The sequence below is a fragment of the Ceratocystis lukuohia genome (genome assembly GCF_044167205.1).
Source record: "Ceratocystis lukuohia strain C4212 chromosome Unknown Supercontig6_pilon, whole genome shotgun sequence".
NCBI lineage: Eukaryota > Fungi > Ascomycota > Sordariomycetes > Microascales > Ceratocystidaceae > Ceratocystis > Ceratocystis lukuohia.
In genome coordinates this window covers 1,211,478-1,230,393 of record NW_027263525.1, presented here as the reverse complement: position 1 = coordinate 1,230,393, position 18,916 = coordinate 1,211,478, and the positions used below count along the sequence as shown (strand labels likewise).

The window sequence follows — 18,916 nt, the reverse complement described above, 5'->3', positions numbered from 1 at the left end:
TATGGGAAAAATATGTTGGAGTATGAAATGCATCTATAGACAGGAAAGTTCGTCTAATGTGCTTGGGTAATTACCTTTCTCTGTCGTATCCCCTGCCCTTCATGTAATTCGTAATTGCTGTCCTCTAAATTTTCAAGTTTCCTATTTGAATATCCAGCCTTGTGCTCACAGGGACCAGGTTTTCTGCTTCACTTTTTCTCAGTCTGCAAGCCATTCTTTAAGGTCTTAAAGCATAGCCTGAATTTGATCTTTCCTTTTACATGTGCGCCCCCCCCCCCTTGTTGTTTAATCACGCGCTGTGGTTCATACAGGGATAAAAAAAAGTTATTATCTGTGTATGGCACTGTACTTGCTTTCCTTGACATTCTCAAAACCAGCCCACTCTCTTCCGCCAAGTGTGTTACCCAGCCTCAGAAATCAACGTGACAAGACGCCGGCGCCCTTGAAGAAGAACCTTTAAACCTCTTTGAAGCATACATCGAACTAAAACTTTGACGTCTCAACCATCTAGATCCACGGCAAATCAGCTAGGCGCTCAGTCTTACATTCCAACCTTAATCCAACAGGCGCATTCTTGTTCTTTACGGAAAACCTCTCCTCCCCACCAAGGTCGATCGCCACCCCTTTCTGCCTTCACGGGGTCTTTGTGTGGCTTAGCTTAGAGACTCGGCGGCATTCACGAATTCGTCTGTAAGAGCATTGTCCTCCCATCCCGCTATGGTGCAGCGGCTGCTAACAGCGCGTAGGCAGCAACCAGTTCACTACAACTCATCACATACCCACGCTCCAATGGCCCTTCGCAGTTGGAGTTAGTCAATTCGTTTGCCTATGCGCTTTGCTATTGTTCGACTGTGATACCCTGTTTGTTTTTTTCTTCCGCCCGTTTGCATAGCGACTTTTGCGTTCTTTCTTTTCATTTGTCTTGTTGAAGAACGATGAGCGGGCCACCGCCGCCCCCTCCTCCCAACGGCCCGAATCCACGAACGACTCAGACAGGCGACTCTTCTAGCTCTAGACTTCCCCCCGGAAACTACGACATTTTCGTTATCCCTCCCCACTCGGCAGGCTCTGGCTTTCTCTACCTACCCTCACTAAACACTAATATGAACAGCTTCGCAGCGGGCTTCTCATGTGCCCTAATCATGGTTGCAGGCTTTCAGAGCATTGGGCCCATGTTACAAAACTGGCTCAATGGCTCTTATGCCATGGTAAACTTCACGATGATCTTGGCCTTGTTTTTGGTGGGCGCCGGCTCATGGTATATTGGCCAAGTTCAGAGCAGGGCATTCACTGGCGCAAAGCCTACAATGGGGGCTAGCTATCAATCTTCTGCTTCTGGAGGACCCAGCCCTACTCAGCCACCTCCTCAAAACAGCCAGTATCCCCAACAAGAATCATATTCACAGCAGGGACATTACCAGTATGAGCGAGAATCCCCGCGTGATGCAGCACCTCAAGCAGCCACTTTTCCATCGCCGCCTCCTCGTGAACCAACCCCGCCCCCACAACCAAGAGAACCTACCCCACCTCCCCCAAGCCCACCTTCAAGAGAGCCTTTTCCTCCGCCTCCAAGAGAACCTACACCACCTCGTAGGGAGCCTAGTCCCCCTCCAAGAGAACCTACACCACCTCCTAGGGAGCCCAGTCCCCCTCCAAGAGAACCTACACCGGAGCCCAGTCCCCCTCCAAGAGAACCTACACCACCTCGTAGGGAGCCCAGTCCTCCTCCAAGGGAACCCACACTTCTAAGAGAACCAACGCCACCCCCGCCGCCTAGGGTGCCTAGTCCTACTACTAGACAAGCGTCTCCTCCCCCCCGGCCCATCTTCTCGACCCCTCGCCGACGGAAAGATGTTCCATCCTCCGTTGACCGTGCTTTCCCCTCAACCCCAACTCGTGCTCCCCGAGTTGTAAAATCACCGACGCCGCTTGCATTCGAATCTCAATCGCGCCCGATGAACCCCCATGTCGAGTCGGAACCTGAGTCGCCTATAAAGACAACACCTGCATCTCACCGAAAGACTCGCCAGCATCAACATGGTTATGCTTTCGATATTGACCATGATGGGGAATTTGACACTAAGCCAAGACAACCGACTCGCTCAGCTTCTAAGTCCCCAGTAAAAAAAGCGATATCCCGCTCCGAGGGCAAGGCTTATACCAAGTCTACTCCAAAGTCTGGGTCTAAAATAGATAAGGCATCAGACTATGTTGTTGAAGCTAAGCCTGAGCCCAAGCCTGTCAAAAAGCCAGCCAAGGTTGAGAAGATAGAATCGCCCTTGACCAAGGCCAAAAAGTCGAAGAAGGTTGCTAAGCCTCCTTCACCTCCGCCTCCAATTGAGTTTGACTATGGGTCAGAGCCAGAGCTAGAGCCAGAGCTAGACATAGAGTCCGAGTTAGAACCCGAACCTGAGCCTGAACCTCCAAAACCAAAGGCTAAAAAGACAAAAATCATCAAGGTGAAAAAGGTCAAGGTCGCAAAGGCGCCAGAGCCGAAGCCAGAGCCTGAAAGCGATTACGACGATGATATGATGGGCTATAAGGAGAATTCTGAGCCTGAGCCACCCATGGCTTCTGGATCTGAATCTGAACAAGAGCTAGTCCCCAAGCCGCCCAAGGTTAAAAAGGTCAAGAAAGTCGTCAAGGTTAAGAGCAAGGCCAAGGCAGAACCTACTACCAAATTTGTAGAGCCTGAGCCTGAATCTGAGCCTGAACCTGAAGCTGCTCCTGAGCCTGTGGTCACCCCAAAGGTGAAAAAAGCCGTTAAAAAGGAATCCAAGGTTTCCACAAAGTCTGAAACTAAGACAAAGGTTGCGGCTAAGTCAGTTATGACCGCTGAGACTGCCTATGAAGCTCCATCTTCTCCTACCCCAGTGCAAAAGATTAAGTCTAAAAAGGGTATTACGCATATCCCTGAAGTCACGCATGCCGCTCGTGCTGCGACAAGATTAACGTCACCTCAACCAGTACCACTACCGGAAGTCAGAGTAGAGGCAAACGTCTCCATACAGAGCCCTCAGCCTATTGCTACCCCTGTTCCTTTGCCACAAGTAGTCGAACCTGTTCCTACATCTCCCCCTCTGTCAGCACCTGCAACAGCACCAGTGGCAGTTCCAATTCCAGCTCCTGCCCCGATTCCCGCTCCAGTTCTTACTCCAACTCCAGCTCCAGCTCCAGCTCCAGCTCCAGCTCCAGCTCCAGCTCCAGCTCCAGCTCCAGCTCTAGCTCCAGCTTCTGCTCCAGCTCCTTCTCCTGCTCCTGCTCCTGCTTCTGCTCCATCTCCATCTCCTGCTCCAGCCCCTGCTCCAGCCCCTGCTCCAGCTCCTGCTTCAGGCCCCATTCCTACTTCGACTTCACGCCCCAACCCTTTGAATGCCTGGGAACGGGCCCGCGAAGAAACTAGGAGGAAGGAAGAAGTACGAAAAGCTAAGCAAGAAGAACAACGCAGACGTGATGAAGCTGCCAAGAGACTACAAGAGCTTCGCGACAAAGAGGCACGGGAACGAGAAGCCAGAGAGCGTGAGCTACGCGAGCGTAAGGAAAAGCTTGAGCGTGAGCGTCAAGAACGCGAACGTGCAGCCAAGCTTAAACTTGAACAGGAAAAACGCGAAAAAGAAGCCAAAGAAAAGCGAGAAAAGGAGCGGCTTGATCGCCTCCTGCGCGAAGCCCGTGAAAGAGAGACCCTAGAACGACTGAAGAAGGAGCACGAGGCGCGAGAGCGCGAGAGAGAGCGCGAGAGAGAGCGCATGGTCCGCGAAGCACGCGAACGTGAAAGCAAGATACGAGAAGAGCGCGAACAGGAGGCCAGGAAACGGGCAGCCGAAGAAAAAGCGGCCCGTGACCGAGAAGAGCGACAACGCCTCCTCCGTGAGCGACGAGAGCAAGAACAGCACGAGCGTGAGAAACGCGAGTTTGAGGAGAGGCTTGCTCAACGGAGGAGGGAAGATGAAGAGAGAGAGAGGTTAGAGAAAGAGAAGAGAGAAAGAGAGAGGTTAGAGAAAGAGAGAAGAGAAAAGGAGGAGAAAGAGAAAGAGAGGCTAGAGAAAGAGAGAAAAGAAAAGGAGCGAAAGGAGCAAGAAAAGAAGGAGATGGAAGAAAGAAGCCGGCTTGCTAAGCTGCAGGAAATTGCTGATCGTGAGCGCCGCGAACGCGAATTCAAAGAACGCTTAGAGAGAGAATCAGCCGAGAAGCTTCGCAAGGAAGAAGATAAGAACAGCCGTACTGGCGGCTATGCATATTCCAGTGTTGGCGAAAAGACGCGGATCTGGCCCAACGGCAAGCCATCTGTTGCTAAGTCCACAGTATCGGAGCCGCCTACGGCATCGCCATACCCTGCAGCTCCCCCGCCCACAACCCACCATCCATCTCATAATGCTCGAACCGAATATCATTACACGGAGTCTCCCCGGCAACCGCCATCAGCCGCAGGGAAAGCATCAATGAGGCCCGAGGAAACATATTCATATCGCCCATATGACCAGCCCAAGAAGCCAACTCCACGCAAAAAGTCGGTTTCGGACGTGTCAGATGGATCATGGGCACCTTCTCAGTCAACATCGCGTACTACTCCACCGCCATCCTTCCGGGGACACTATACAACGCCCAATCCTGATAAGATTAGCATTCGAGCAGTATATATGTTCTTGAATCAGTTTTCGAAGACACCAGCTACACAACTTATCTCCGGCCAGGGACCAGTCACCGATGGGTTAGTACTTCGAATGACCACAGAGGGTCTCTTCATCGACGACGACATTCGCGGCGTTCCGCAGCGGGAGTGGGATGTCAAGGCATGGACACTAAAACATATGGAGGTTTGGTGTCCTAAGCACTGTATCAACCCCTCTGCTGCCACACCCTCAGGCATTGCAACGTCTAGTGGGCCTAGCATGCTAAATAAATTAACGGGAGCGCGCATCCGTCCTGAACGAGGTGGCACACGCATACTTCAGGGCGCCGATGCTGACACATACATTTCAGAGCTACTCACCGCCTGCAAGGGCTGTTGCTCGATGGGGATGTGCGAGTCGCAGTTTGCGGATATGACGATCCCCTCACCCTCAGGCCAACCAGGTGACTGGAGAAATAAGGGCCTACATGTCCTTCGGGCAACCATCCGCGACCAGGAAGGTAAGCGCTACCTCGTGGTTGTAGACGAGGAGGAGAGCTGGAAGCTTGCAGTTGGGCTGCAGAAGTTACGCAAAGGGTCGCAGGTTAGAGCTCTGGGCATTGTAGGGCTTGGTGCATCCGAAATGCGGGGGACGCTAGAAATGCTGGGGTGGGTGTAGAGAGGTAAAAAGAGCAAGAAACGCGCAGAAACAGTGAGCGAGGCTTGGAGTTTTAGGTGCCTTCTTTTCCCCTACATATGGCCTTTATTCATCTTACTGTAACGGCCATAGACGGGACGACGTTGATCTGGGATCAGAAAATATATGAGAAACGGCGCATGATATTGATGGGATATAACGGGTGGGAGGTGGAAGCGAGTTGCTTGTATTTTATGTTTAGGATTTACCAGCGCCAGGACGAGAAAGGATTTCGTGTCTAGCTCGAGAAAATGCAGCCCTATTTGCTGACAATAGATGTATTGTATGTAATTTACGACATGTTATGTAGTGTAGTAACGATGCATTAGCACTCATTCATCATAGCGGCTGTCCATATTCCTTCTATATCTTAGGGTTTGTACTTTAACGTTCTGGCAATTAGTTGTCTACATACTAAGTAATTGTGTGGCAAGCAGGGTTTAGATGCCATTAAACATTTCGTTCGTTACCTATTGATGAAATCTAAGGCAAATGCTGCCATCTGTCTACCTACTATTCAGCAAGTTTCATATGCAGCCAACTCTTAATTTAAATATGAAGCGCTGCACTGACCCAAGGTAAAGGAGAATGGTTAGTAATAGAGTAACAGATTAGTCGGAAACGGAATTTAAAACATGCCTAATCCCGCACTGCGAAATGCGGCAAGTTCCGCAGAAACGGCATGTAGAGTTTCTTTCTATTTTTTTGCTTGGGGGCGGATTTCAGGCCCGGAAAAACGAGGCGCTGAAATTAATCCGTCTCACCTCGTCATTTTCACTTTATTTCCTTCTTTCATGACTAAAAATCGATACCTCCGGTACTCAAGCCTCGGCAAATGTGTGGTTTTTAGAGAAAGTAGCAGGAGAGGCTCTAGGATTGCTCCGGCTCCCGCACCTACACCAACATATGCTATCTGCAGTGTGGCTTTTCGAATTTCGTATTAGCCTCCTTTATTCCCCTTAAACCTCACCCTTCTATTTACTACTTCTCTTCCCTTCGTCCTTTACACTCCGAGCAAAGATAAGCTCTACATTGCGTACTGTGTATTGTGTCTCAATACCGAGTCACAAACCTTAGCTTCAAGCTTGCAACTACACCCACTTCTATTTCGGCTTCCGCCTCGTGTGCATCTGCCCTGCACTGCACATTCGCCTGTCCTATGTGCCAAGCCTTGGCCAGCACCAACTGTGGCTCTTTTTTGCCCTGTGCCGACGCGCCTAGATAGAGTCTAACTAGAGCCACGGCTATGAAAGGGGAGGAAAGCTTATTGAGGCTGACTTTATTACGGTTGGTTTGAAATCTCGCCTGGACATACGCCACTGGCCACAGGCTATTGCTTCTAATAGCACAGACCGCCATCTTCCATCAATATCACTATATCTCGCAGCTAAGATAGAGCACGACTTGTTTTACCTCAATTTCCGGAGCTTGACTTCGCCAACAACCGCCACAGCCGCCACAGCCGCCACAACCGCCTGTTAGCCAGTGTCAAGAAACAGCAGAACCATCACCACATAATCCTCACATTCTGTACCTTAGTCCCCTTATTCCTCTGTTAATTCTACTCCCGCTCCCCTCCCTCCTGCTGATCTCCCCCTACTGTTTCTTTCTCTACTTGCACTCCCCCCTCCTCCCCACATACCCACAATGGCTGCCCCGCGCCCTGTGCAGCACTCAATACAACCTGAGCCTACAAAATCTTCTACCAACATGTCCCCGAACCTAGTTTCAGCACCAGGTTTGGTACCAGCCGGTCCTGAGGCTTACTTGCCAGCGCCTTATGGAAAGGCTTGTGCCGAATGTGTCAAGACCAAGCGCAAATGCATGCTTCCAACATCTAGCGGAGAGTGCCAAAGGTAAGTGTCTCTACTTTAGTATCCAGCCTTGTTGATTGCTTCTTGTCAACTCCGTCCCTTACAATCCATCCTATTCTTTTTTTTCCTTTTTTTTTCTTTTTCTTTTTGCCAGGACACTATCACCGCCAAAACAAGCACACAACTTCCAGCCTGCTGACAGCACATCTTTTTTTTTTTTGGCTACCAGGTGCCATCGGCTGCATAAAGTCTGCCATCGGCCGCCAACAACTGGCGTCCGGAAACGCGCAACGGGATCACGGGCGTCATCACGTGCAGCTCTAGAAGAAAAGCTAGACAATCTGGTTAATCTTCTGCAGCAAAAATCAGGTGGACAAAGCGCTGCCCCGCAGCCTGCGACCATTAGTGCAGTTGTTTCGGCAGCTGTGGCTATTCCCGATGTATCAAGCACCCCGGGATCGTCGGTTTCGGCCCTGAGCCCCGGCCGGATAGGTGTCGGGGGACCCGATGACACAGGATCGGCTTCCAACGACGCGGCTTGCTTGACAGCGCCGTCGCCTAATCGAGCGACATTGCAGGACCTTGCAGAAGCCAGCGTATCGGCATCATCAACTGTACCACTAGCCCGACAACCGGACCTTACGCAGAGTAGCCTCAAGCCTGCACAACAGGCGCGGCAACAGCAACAACGAAATCAAAAGTCACCACTACCACCACTACCACAGCCGTATCAGCTGCAACAGCAACAGCAACAGCAGCCACAACAATCCCAACAACAGCAACACTCAAAGCCATCCTCGAACGCTCCACAGCCGCTATACCATACTAGAAATACTCACCTGGTGCCTCTTCAACCCCCCGCGCAGCAAACCTCGACACAACCGCCACTCCAGCATGACTCAGCCAGGCCACAACAGTCATCGATGTATCCTTATTCTATACTCTCTGTATCCTCGCTTGGCTCGCAGATGTCATCTCCTGCTAGCAAACCCCCGTCGATCACGAAGCGTGCGGTCATGCCTAACATCTTCAACCCTGCACGCGAATTTATAAATAATTACATTCAAGACGACGTTCTTAATCATAAAAGCTCTGCTACTGAAACCCCTTCATGGGTCCCACGGGACTTTACGCCACAAGAAGAGGAGGCTATGTTTAATCGTTTTCGCACGGAGAATATGAAATATTTTCCCTACGTCTACATACCAAGCAACACCAGTGCTTCATGTGTCAAGAATGAGAGACCGTTTCTGTGGCTAGCCATTGTCAGCGTCACGAGCAAGATTACATCAGTGCAGAGTCACATGAGCAAACTCCTACGTGAGGTCATTAGCCAATTAATCACGACTGACCAGTCCGCCACCTTGGACGTGCTACAGGGTCTGGTAGTTTTTCTAGGCTGGGGCAACCACCAGATGTCCAATCAATTGAAGCCGTTTATGTGCATGTACATTAATATCACGATGGGTATTCTATCTGTTATGAACATCAACAAGACGCATAACGAATACTCAACGTCCCAGGACCCTAACCCGCCCCCGTCGTTTTCTGATCGTGAAATGGACGAAAAGCGTGCAGCGTTAGGATGCTACTTTATCTCGTCTAGGTACTATTGCCACCTTTAAACTTCTCATAGCTTTTGTGCCAAATTCTGGATGTGTCGCTAACCGTTAATACCCCCTTTTTTTCCTTCGTATAGTCTTTCCTACTTTTTACATCTTGGCTCGTCAATCCCCTCTATTCCCTGGATGCCTTATATGGAGGAGTATCTTCTTGAAATAGCCTTGAAGCAGGATTCGCCCTACGACAACATTCTTGTTATCATGACGCGATGCCAGCTTGTTACCATGGAAGCAACTAAGCTGTTCCGGGAGATCAACGATCGTAACGACTCAAAGACCGGGCCAACAATTACCACGCAAACCATGCAGTGCAAGATGCTGCTGAGTCGCATCAGCGAGATCAAGGAAATGATTGCCCCAGAGATCCGGGACAATTGTAAGACATGCTATACCATTATATACAAACTAAACTTTACACTTGCTAATTCAGTCTACTCATACAGACATTATCCAATCTGTCGTTACCACTGCTGAGATTGCCATCCATGATGTTAGTTGCTGGGATATTCCTCCATCTGAGCCTTGGGTCAACACGGAACGAGTTAACATTCTCAGTCAATGCTTTCACCTCTTGCGGAATTGGTTTGACAGCTTTTTCAGGGTCCCTGTCAAGATGTACATGTCGCTGCCGTTTAACGTCTGGTTCCAGGCCTTTCGCAACTGCTGCATTCTGTGCAAGCTTACCACCATTGACCAGAAAGGCTGGGATCGTGCATATGTGCGCCAGACTCTTGATGTGATTGCTGTCATCGAGCGTATGTCAAATAATTTTGGCTCTGCGGCTAGTGAAGCCGGCATCGTGATCGATACTAGCCCAGGCGATGATGTATTCTCGCGCAGTCGCCGTCCACTGTTTCACATGCGTTCCGCATGGGAAAGCCATCTGATTAAGATCACAGGCACTGCTTTTCCTAGCACTTTTGGCGCTGGCATTGGGGCCATAACACCCACCGATTCAACACTTGACAATAATGGCCAGGTGGTTGGTGCTCCTGGTGTGGTCACGAGCTCGTTCACGGCAAATACACAGGCGACAGCGACAACAACCAGCGGCCCGGTATCACAGCCCTTGGGCGAGGCCATAAGCCTGGATTTTGGAATTGATTTTGATTGGTTTTCTGATATATACTCATACGGCAGAATCTAAAGAAATCTATCTAATAAAGAAACAAAAGCAAGCGCAGTAACGGCTGACTTGTTTGCGTAATTCGTCATCTACTACTCTCCAGCTGACATTGTTCATACAATAATTCATGCCGCTCTCTTTCCTATACAAACGGCCCGACTTGTGAGGCCGTTGTACCATTTCTTTTTCTATTGTTATGCATTTGCGTAATACGTGAGGTCAACCACTACTACCACCAGTACCTTTGTTACAGACTTCCAGCTAGTCTAGTAATGGTGTGTCTCATGATCTTACAGGGGAAGGAAAAGAAACAAAGAAAGGGATGTGAGAAGGAGGGAGGGTGACCTGTCAGAAGAAAGAAAGAGCGCTAAGCAGTACCGAAGTTGTCTGATCTGAATCAAAATCACGTGATTCCCAACCCTATATCTGACCATGACGTACAGTGGGTTAGCGAAGGCAAAGGAATCACAATTCAACTTTAGATCCTAGATCCCTTCATCCCCCTCCAGGACAAGGACGGCTGTGTGCCGTTTTTAAACATTGGCTTTGTTCCAGAATCAATTGCGTCGTGGTGGTTGCAGACACTTGAGATCACGTGAGCGTCGTGAAGCCAGCACAGACCAAGAGGAGACAAGAGAAAAAAGGCAGGTTGAGAGCAGAAAATAAAAGAAAAGAAAAAAGATGGAAAAAGGAGAGACGCCACACGTGCGCCACAGGCAATAATGCACATCAACATGAGACAATCTGCTGTTGCTGTTGATCTTCGGGGAAGAAGAGGAGGAGGAGGGGGAGAAGGAGGAGGAGAAGAAAGGAGAAAGAGAAGGAGAACAGGGCAAGCACCGAGACCTAGGATCATTGGGCTGAAATAGAGACACGAGGGGAGGGGGCATGAAGAGAAGCACCACGTTCATTTAGCCCTTTAGCTGAGCTGGGGCCTTGGTTGAACGAAGGTTTGTTAATGTTGAGGCCTGACCCATGACGACAAGCGGCAGCCAGCGACAAAGAGCGAGACCGAGAAGACGACGTAGGCCTTGAAGTGCCAAGAACTGAGTATTCCAAACCATTGCAGGATTAGCGTCTTTCATTCCCTGTTTCTCTCACTTTGTCTCTCGCCCTCTCTCTTTGTCTCTCTCTCTATCTGTCTCTATCTATCTGTCTCTCTCTCTCTCTCGCTTTTGCTCTATCTCTCCTCGAACAAGCAAACAAACGAAACCCCCCTCTTCCTAAGCTAGAGCTAGGTTCCCGTTTCCCCTCTTCTTCTGATTAAATCCTGCTTTTGTGAAAAATCTGACCGACAAGCAAGCCTACCCCCCTCAGGCTGAAGAACAGGGATACACCTAGTTAGCCACGACCAAGACCTCCCGGGGAGGGGCTGGTCATAGGTCTATAGGTAGGTCTAGAGGTAGGAAGGGCCGGTAGAAACCTAGCAGTAAAGCTAGTATACTCTGTATGCTGTGTAGGGTAAGTGCCGGGGCAGGTTTGCAACTTGTGAGACAGCCTGAGCCAGTTAATTACTTTTCAAGTGCGATGGAACGCAGAGTTGTAGCAAGAGCACCCAGAAAGCGATAATAAAACGGAGAGATTATATAAACTAGGATCTATATGGTCGTGTCTATGTACAGGAATATATTCTGTCTTCAACAAGACAAGTTGCGAAAGGAAGCCGGGCTTTTTGGTTAAGAAAAACAACAGCCGGCGGGTATAGTAGAGCCTAGAGACCAGAATAATCGGTCCAAAGGAGAAAGAGTCCCCAATAAAGGACGGGCGAGCTAGAATTACTCATATGTGACCTGGAAACGAAGAAGATGTCAGCAACCCATAATAGCATGGCATCTGTAGTAGCAACAGCAGAAGGTTAACACACGTACGTATATACACGCACAACAATGCTGCCCATGCTGCCCATGCAGCAGCCTGCAATATGCAGCATGCAACACATAGAAAACATACAGGAACAGCACACACGCACCCCCAGATCTGTCCGTTTATCCGACCGCCTCAATGCCACGTACATCATTCATGTAAGTAAGCATAGGCCTATTACTAGTAGATAGTCATGGTGTGCGTGAGGATATCCACAACTTCAAAGGTCTGCAAATCCGGAGCCATGCGCTGGACATGGAAGTGTAGTCTGTAGTCCCCGCTATACTGGAAAGTGAGCCAGTTGAAGTGGAAGACGACAGGGCCCTGCTCAGCTCCGTATGCGTCGCTAGGGTTCACAAATGCTGTGATTTCTCCTGCCCGACTTGTGCCGCGGATGGCTGTCGTTGTCAGACTACACATGTATTGCATCCCAGAGTGCAGGCCGCTGGTATCGGCAATTGCAAAACTGAGCGGTGCGCCTCGGTCGGCTGTGGTATTAGGAGGCGTGATGAAATCAAAGTCGCCCATCGTTTATGTAAGGAGAAGACCGGGACTGATGGAAGAAGGAAAGGCAGGTAAGATGTAGTTAGAGGGTCCACTGGATCGTAGGGAGCATGAGTGAAAGAAACAACACCAAGGGAGGCTTTCTTGAGGTCAGCATCAACCTCTTTATAATCTCGCTCTTCTCCTCTCCCAGTCGAAGAAGAGAGAGAGAGAGAACGAGGGAGAGAGAGGAAGAGGGGACAATAGCGAGCGAGGACCAACAAGAGAAGGGTGAGATGACCAAGGGAAGCAAGCTAGGAAACCTGATTCCAATCAACTGCATTATCATCATCACCAACAGCCCGCTTGGTTGTTTTCATACAAGACACATTAGGAATCATTGGAATCATCTAAAATGAGATCTTGAAAGTATTCCTTTCTGGCTAAAGCCATCTAACCCGTTTAGTAGATCGTCCCCTTATGATTCTAGCCCCCCTCCCCCCTCGCCAGAACCAATACTATAGACGCAGTGTATGGTTTATGTATGGCTTTTCAGCAGTGAATAACTACATAGTTCTGCTGAATCTGACCAGTCACTATGAAGACCGAAGAACCCCCTTCATATTCTTCTCCTATTCACCCCTGCCCAGCCTGCTAAAGCAGAATGGAAGACAGCTGACAAAGGACAGGTTCTATATGTAGGGGTGGTACTAGCAAAGACTAATGATTTAGTACAAAATAAATAGACCAACGAAACACAGCGAGCCAACAAAGGCCAACAAAATCCGAGCACTAACCCACCAAGTCTAGAACAAAACGTTAGCCAAAAACAGCGAACAGCGGGGGGGGGGGGTTTTTTGTCTTTTTTTTTTTTTTTTTCAGTTGCGCAAGCTCACCGTGCCTACACGTCTCTGATTCGACTACCTACCTCTACGACATCACCACGGGCCTTTTCAGCTTGCTAGCTTTATCCTCCTTCTCACGTGTAACATGAGAGGACAAGGTAGCCCTGTAGCTAGTGATTGAGATAATTTCCCATCCAATTAGATAAATGAGATAAATAGCAGCTTCGAATCTAGATCCGGAAGGCCAGTTTGAAGAATCCGAAGGCTTGTCATGCTGACGGATCGTTGAATATGGAGATGCAAAGACTAGAAGGCTAAAGCCTCAAGACTAGAGCTACAAGTCCATTGCTCAAAAAGGAAAGTACTTCGAGCTAAGACTCGAGAGCAGCAAGACATCTAATCTAATACGTCATTGAGCAAATGAGTAATTGCCGTTTTCCTTTACGTTCCTTCCTTTGTGAGGTCTCTTCCGTTCGCTTTCTATCCAAGTTCAGTAAACAATGCCTTGTAAATATGTATTATTAGAATCTTCAATTATATAAATATTCACGTCAATATGTATGATGTAATGAAATGCTAGAAGACGAAAAAGAAAATGCATCAAAAAGAATCCCCAGCAGATAAACCCAGAAAACGCCGGCTCCAAATCAAGACCTTGACAATCTATACCAAATCCAACAGCATCGCTCGTTAATATGACGAGATCGACACCAACAGCCTTTTATAGCCTCGGTCTCCGTGTTCCATCAGGATCCCAAGTTGACAGGGTTCATAACTTCCTTCAAGTGAGGTCTCGTCGTCTCCTTCTTCTTCTCAATCATTCTTGCGGCAGCAACCTCCTGGGGAATAAGGCGGTCTTCGTAGGTGATTTCGAAGCTGACGGATTCGCATGTATCGTAGTCCTCAGCCTTTTTGTAGTTACCACCAAGTTTCAAGGCACGGAACAGCCATTTATACTCGCCGGGTGGAGCGTAGGTGCCGTCATTCAATCGACCGTCGAAGGCTTCTACATACTTGCCGCGAGTGGCGTAGTCTTTGGGATAGCGGTGATGTTGGCCTACTATCTCAACCCCAAGTGATTTGCGTGTCCTAGACTTAAGATGCTTAGAAATAGGCACTAAATCGGCCCTCAGGTACTTAGATCCGGCCACCAACTTGACTTGAAACCCAGGCAGTTCAACCCGGGCACCCCTTAAACTTGGGTTGACCCGAGCGCCAGGCATTTCAGTATCGTCGATTACTTGGTGCGTGGCCTTGTTAGTGCCAGGGGTGGGTAAAATCCAGGTCTCTTTTGAGTCGATGGGGATATGGTGTAGCGTTCTGTAAGGCGCAACTTCACCCTTTGGAATAAAAGTCAAGAAGGTCCTTTCAGCTTCCAGTTGTGAGACACTGTTCAGATGGCCTGTCAGTCCCTGGTATGGAAGAACCATTTTGGTGTTGTCTGAGACGGTAAAAACCATATATCCTGACCATACAGGCAGTAGAGACATTCCCAAATTTTCAGGAGCAATAGCAGTAAGCTCTAGAGTAATACTGGAACGGGGCTTTAGAGTGAATTCGTTACGGGATACAGTAACGGTGGCAAAGTCCTTCGTCAGAGTGTTAGGAAACTCCATGAACGCCTTATACTTTTCAGATTCCTTTGTCAGGGCTGTGAGAGCTGGCTCATGGTGAACTTTGTACGAGAGTTTAGTGTCGCCGATATTCTTAACTTCAAACTTGACAGTCCGCGGGGTACTGCCACCATCTTTGAAAGTAACATAGGAACGAGAGAGAATAGAATTCGCAAATGCAGCGTCGTACGCCTGAACAAGACCAGCGCCCTGCTGAGGTACAGGTGCAAGGTTGTCAACTGCGCCCGAACCATCCCCTTGGTTGAAATTCTTTGGAGAAGCATAGTTGGCTAGCAGGTTCCCAATAGTCGGCGGGTCGAGCTTCTTGCGAACAGAGCCAACCAATGCAACAATAGAGGCTACTAAAGGTGCTGACATCGAGGTTCCTGAAAAAACACCGTAACTTCCCTTGGCACGTGGGTATGTAGATAGAATACTAGCGCCAGGGGCGCTAATCACAGGACGAACACCCAATTCCCAGCTAGGTCCCCATGAGGTATAATTTGAAAGATAGCCCCCAGTCTCGGTGTTGGCAGAAATGGAAAGATGGGGGGTGACTTTCCATGGGTGGGCCATCGTCAATGTGATCTTTTTGCCAGCAGAAATCTCTTTTATCCAAGTTTCACCCATTTCAGCTGTGACCATGGCGAACCCAAAAATTCCAGGAACAGGGCTTACGTCAATATCCGCAGTTCCAGGGGCATTGTTGTAGATGATGATGTACCTAGCACGCGTAAAGGTAGCAATGAAAGCCTTTTTAAGGAACTCGCAGCCACCACGACGGACTAGGACAACCTTTTTGGAAAGGTCGATGCCTTTCGGATAATCTTCCCACAAGCAACCGTTGGAGGTAGCGGAAGTGTCGAGACCAACTGGGAAGATTTCCCAGTCCTGGACATCCTCCCAATATTTGTCTGGATCGCCTCTCGTCCATTCAAACTCGATAGGCGGGCCTCCATCGATAGAGTAATTTGAAGGAATCTCTATCTTAGGCGTGTTAATATTGTCGAGAGATCCGACAGATAAAACACCGACATCAGTAGGAGCATCGTTAGCATAAAACATGCCCTCATTGCCTTTGTTACCAGCAGACATAATACAAGGAACGCCCATACGAGTGATCCTTTCCAAGGTATCAGCAAACCCTTCCTCAGACCAACCGGAACTGTGGCTTATGGAGCTTGTAATTATATCGAATCCATCCAAATAGGCTCTGTTAAAGGCGTCAATCAGGATGTCAGTTGTAGTACTTCCATAGCAGCCAGTGACTTTGTATGCACCAAGAGTAACTTCAGGGGCAGCTCCAGTGAATTTCCATTGGTTACCTTGGGCAGCAATGATACCAGCAACGTGAGTGCCATGTCCAGAACAGTCCATAGGGTCAGGACCAGGAACAGGCTTTTGGCCCACATTGCCACTATAATCGTCGCCTACAAAGTCATACCCATGGGTGACGAGACAGCCTTTTCCAAAGCAGCCCCCTAGGTCAGGGTGCAAGTAGTCAATCTAAAAGAAGGGTTAGTTAGGATGATAGGAAAGCAGAATCAAGCTATTCATAACTTACACCACTGTCAATAACAGCAATCTTGATGCCTTTTCCACGGTAGCCCTTGGCATGAAGTTTGTTCACCTGGGTCATATCGTGGGTTGAATCATAGTTAAGACCTGTCAAAGGATCTATGGTATCGACTTTGCCATCTCGCTTCAGAAGGGCTGGGAGGTCTTGAACTTTCTCAAGTCCGAGATCAGATCGATGAATTTCTATTACCGGGCGTACTTGAACATCTTTTAGGCTTCGTATTTCTTGGAGCAGTTGGTCAGACGTAGCAGGGTTTGTAAACTCGATAGAAGCACCCCTAAACAGTGGGTAGTCGTAATTTATTCTGACTTCGATGTCTTTATTGGTTATCTTCTTGTAAAGCACATTAAGATCCTACATTTCATCGTTAGCTCATTGGTGTTTTACTGCTATTGGCCTCCAAGGTCCGAATGGTAATGGAAAACAAGGCTGAATTAACTTACCGTTTTCTCTTGAATCTTGACAATGTAGCGGTCAGGCAGATATATTGGCGCTGCTTTCTCCTCTGCTAACACTGTTGTTGCAGAGGAGGCTAGCGTCAAGATTGACACTATAAGGCAGGAAGAGAATACCATGCTCAATGGCTTCCCAGCAGGTCTGAGCAAATAAGGTGGATGACGGTTGGAGACGGCTGGAAAAGAATATGAAATGACAGGAGTTATTTGCACAGAGATGTAGAGTTAGATGCACAACAAACGGGAAAAGCATGATGTGAGCGAAGTTATATATCAGGTTCCCATCATTTCAAGTTAACGCCAACAGTGCGCTATTCCACACCAGTGCATATGTTAGGATTAGTCCTCACTCAAAAAGCCAAGTTAAAGCGATGTCCCATGAGCATGGATCGAGATGGTGCATGGATCGAGATGGTGCATTTGACACCAATCTTGGATAGTGGACAAGGGATAGATTCCTGTCAGTGCAAAGACACCCAGGCTACAGGGTCTTGGAGTTGTCGGCCAGGCCATGGTGAAAGTGAATGGGCCATTTCAGGCAAAGTTAATAACTGTCGTCTCATTCTCAAAATTTGAATGACAAGAATAGTAATCGCAGTAGGTAAAAGCTCAGCTGTAGACACGAAGCAGGAAGCCTTATCTTCAGGAAAATTACTCGCTGTGAACACGTGACAATGAGTTTACACATGATTATATAGAAAAAAAATCAAAATGAGGATAGGACACCATTATTGTGCACTAGTCATAGAGCATCCTAAGCCCTAATGACGTGGGGCAACTACCCAAACTTCACATCTGTTTGCCCTCAGAAAACGCAGGTTCTTTCCATATTGAGAAAAGCATTGCAGCTTGTAACTGTGTATTCACAACAAGTATTAACGATGCTCATGTGGTATGTGCGCATATATACATACACATCATTTACTATAACAATAAGCAACTTGGTGCTATTTTTAAAAATTAAAAAAATATGTTTTCCAGAAAGCCTTCCCAACAACCAGTTATGAAATCATAGAGAACATGGCAAACCTAATCTTGCTGTGCCATCCTTTTTTCGAATTTTCAAAGAGGCTCTCCTCCATAAACAGCAAAAAGTAAGATAAGAGGAAAGACAACCATACTTACAGATGCTGTTATACTAAAGCTTGGGGCTAAATGCTCTACTGAACAGGCCATCAGCTGCCCTTGTCCTGCTGTGCACCCTAGGCAAGTCCCATTGGTCACTCTAACAATGGCCCAGAGGCTATGCAAAATACACTGAGGCCTGCAAAGACAAAACTAGCGTCAAATATGGATGGTATGTATAGAACTGGTACATATTGGATAGCTAGCTGGTCAGTGTGTGTTTACTTTCGCTTTCTGTACGCTCCAAGGTCGGACATTGTCGTGTCTGTGGCAGTGTAATACGGTACGGTACGTATCTACATCGTTTTATGCGAAGGCCAAGCAAATAAATAACGGGTCATGACTTTCTATTTGATTATTGAAGCACCATTGATCTTAATACCACAGCGTCCGTTCATTTGCTAACATAGCCAGTGATCTCATCAACTGCGCAGCACACATATCACAACTAACAACTAAACCCAACTCAACAAACCTGTCTAGAGTCTTGTCCCATTCTGTGAGCTTCTATCAACCAACCGTTGAATCTTATTTTACCTCCCTTGCTTAGTGTTCTTCAACCAAAATCCTAACATCTATGGTGTCTCCCCTTAACTCCCTTGGACACGCTGAGAGCTGAGAGCTGAGGCTAATTTCTCCAGCTTGTGGTCCAGGAGCTTTATGAATGGGGGTGACGCCTACATGCGCCCCTCCCCCTTGTTTTTGGATTACCTAATCAATTTTTTAGCGTATCTAAGCATCAGGACATGTCTCTATAATACGTCAGATACGCGTGCAACAGCAAAAGATATTACAAACCAAATTATAGCTATGAGACGAGATACACCAAGGGCAGAGCAGCATACAAGGCCTTATCGAACTTAACAAAGAAGGCTTTAGGTGCTAGGCTCGGGTTAATTCAGAAAACCGTCTAACAGCTCTTTTCTTAGCTCAGATGAAAGAGCTTCACCAAATTCGAGCCTCACAGAAAGTACGTATGCCTCTAGATATCCTGTGGCACTATTTGAAGCTGTCTGTAGCTGGGTTTCACATCAGGCTTTACACAAAGTTCAAAAGCAGTGGCAGCTTCTTGGAAAGCCTCCGAA

The 18,916-nt window shown here is 48.1% G+C and overlaps 4 protein-coding genes across 4 annotated transcripts; 2 read left to right on the top strand and 2 right to left on the bottom strand.

Annotated features, from left to right (window-relative positions):
* Positions 1 to 935: 935 nt before the first annotated feature.
* On the top strand, positions 936 to 5,288 carry HOO65_060292 (uncharacterized protein; the record flags this gene model as incomplete). The annotated part of the gene is made up of 1 exon (XM_071001091.1): positions 936 to 5,288. One exon carries the CDS (start codon positions 936 to 938, stop codon positions 5,286 to 5,288), a length of 4,353 nt encoding a protein of 1,450 aa, XP_070857642.1.
* A 1,665-nt stretch (positions 5,289 to 6,953) lies between these two features.
* HOO65_060291 (Transcriptional regulator WAR1) lies at positions 6,954 to 9,889 on the top strand (the record flags this gene model as incomplete). The annotated part of the gene is made up of 4 exons (XM_071003668.1): positions 6,954 to 7,162; positions 7,350 to 8,726; positions 8,820 to 9,118; positions 9,186 to 9,889. The coding sequence occupies 4 exons, from the start codon at positions 6,954 to 6,956 to the stop codon at positions 9,887 to 9,889; spliced, it is 2,589 nt and encodes an 862-aa protein (XP_070857641.1).
* Positions 9,890 to 11,911: 2,022 nt separating this feature from the next.
* HOO65_060290 (uncharacterized protein) lies at positions 11,912 to 12,259 on the bottom strand (the record flags this gene model as incomplete). Its single annotated transcript, XM_071001090.1, has 1 exon — positions 11,912 to 12,259. One exon carries the CDS (start codon positions 12,257 to 12,259, stop codon positions 11,912 to 11,914), a length of 348 nt encoding a protein of 115 aa, XP_070857640.1.
* Positions 12,260 to 13,805: 1,546 nt separating this feature from the next.
* On the bottom strand, positions 13,806 to 16,826 carry HOO65_060289 (Minor extracellular protease vpr; the record flags this gene model as incomplete). Its single annotated transcript, XM_071003663.1, has 3 exons — positions 13,806 to 16,178; positions 16,237 to 16,605; positions 16,695 to 16,826. The coding sequence occupies 3 exons, from the start codon at positions 16,824 to 16,826 to the stop codon at positions 13,806 to 13,808; spliced, it is 2,874 nt and encodes a 957-aa protein (XP_070857639.1).
* Positions 16,827 to 18,916: the final 2,090 nt, after the last annotated feature.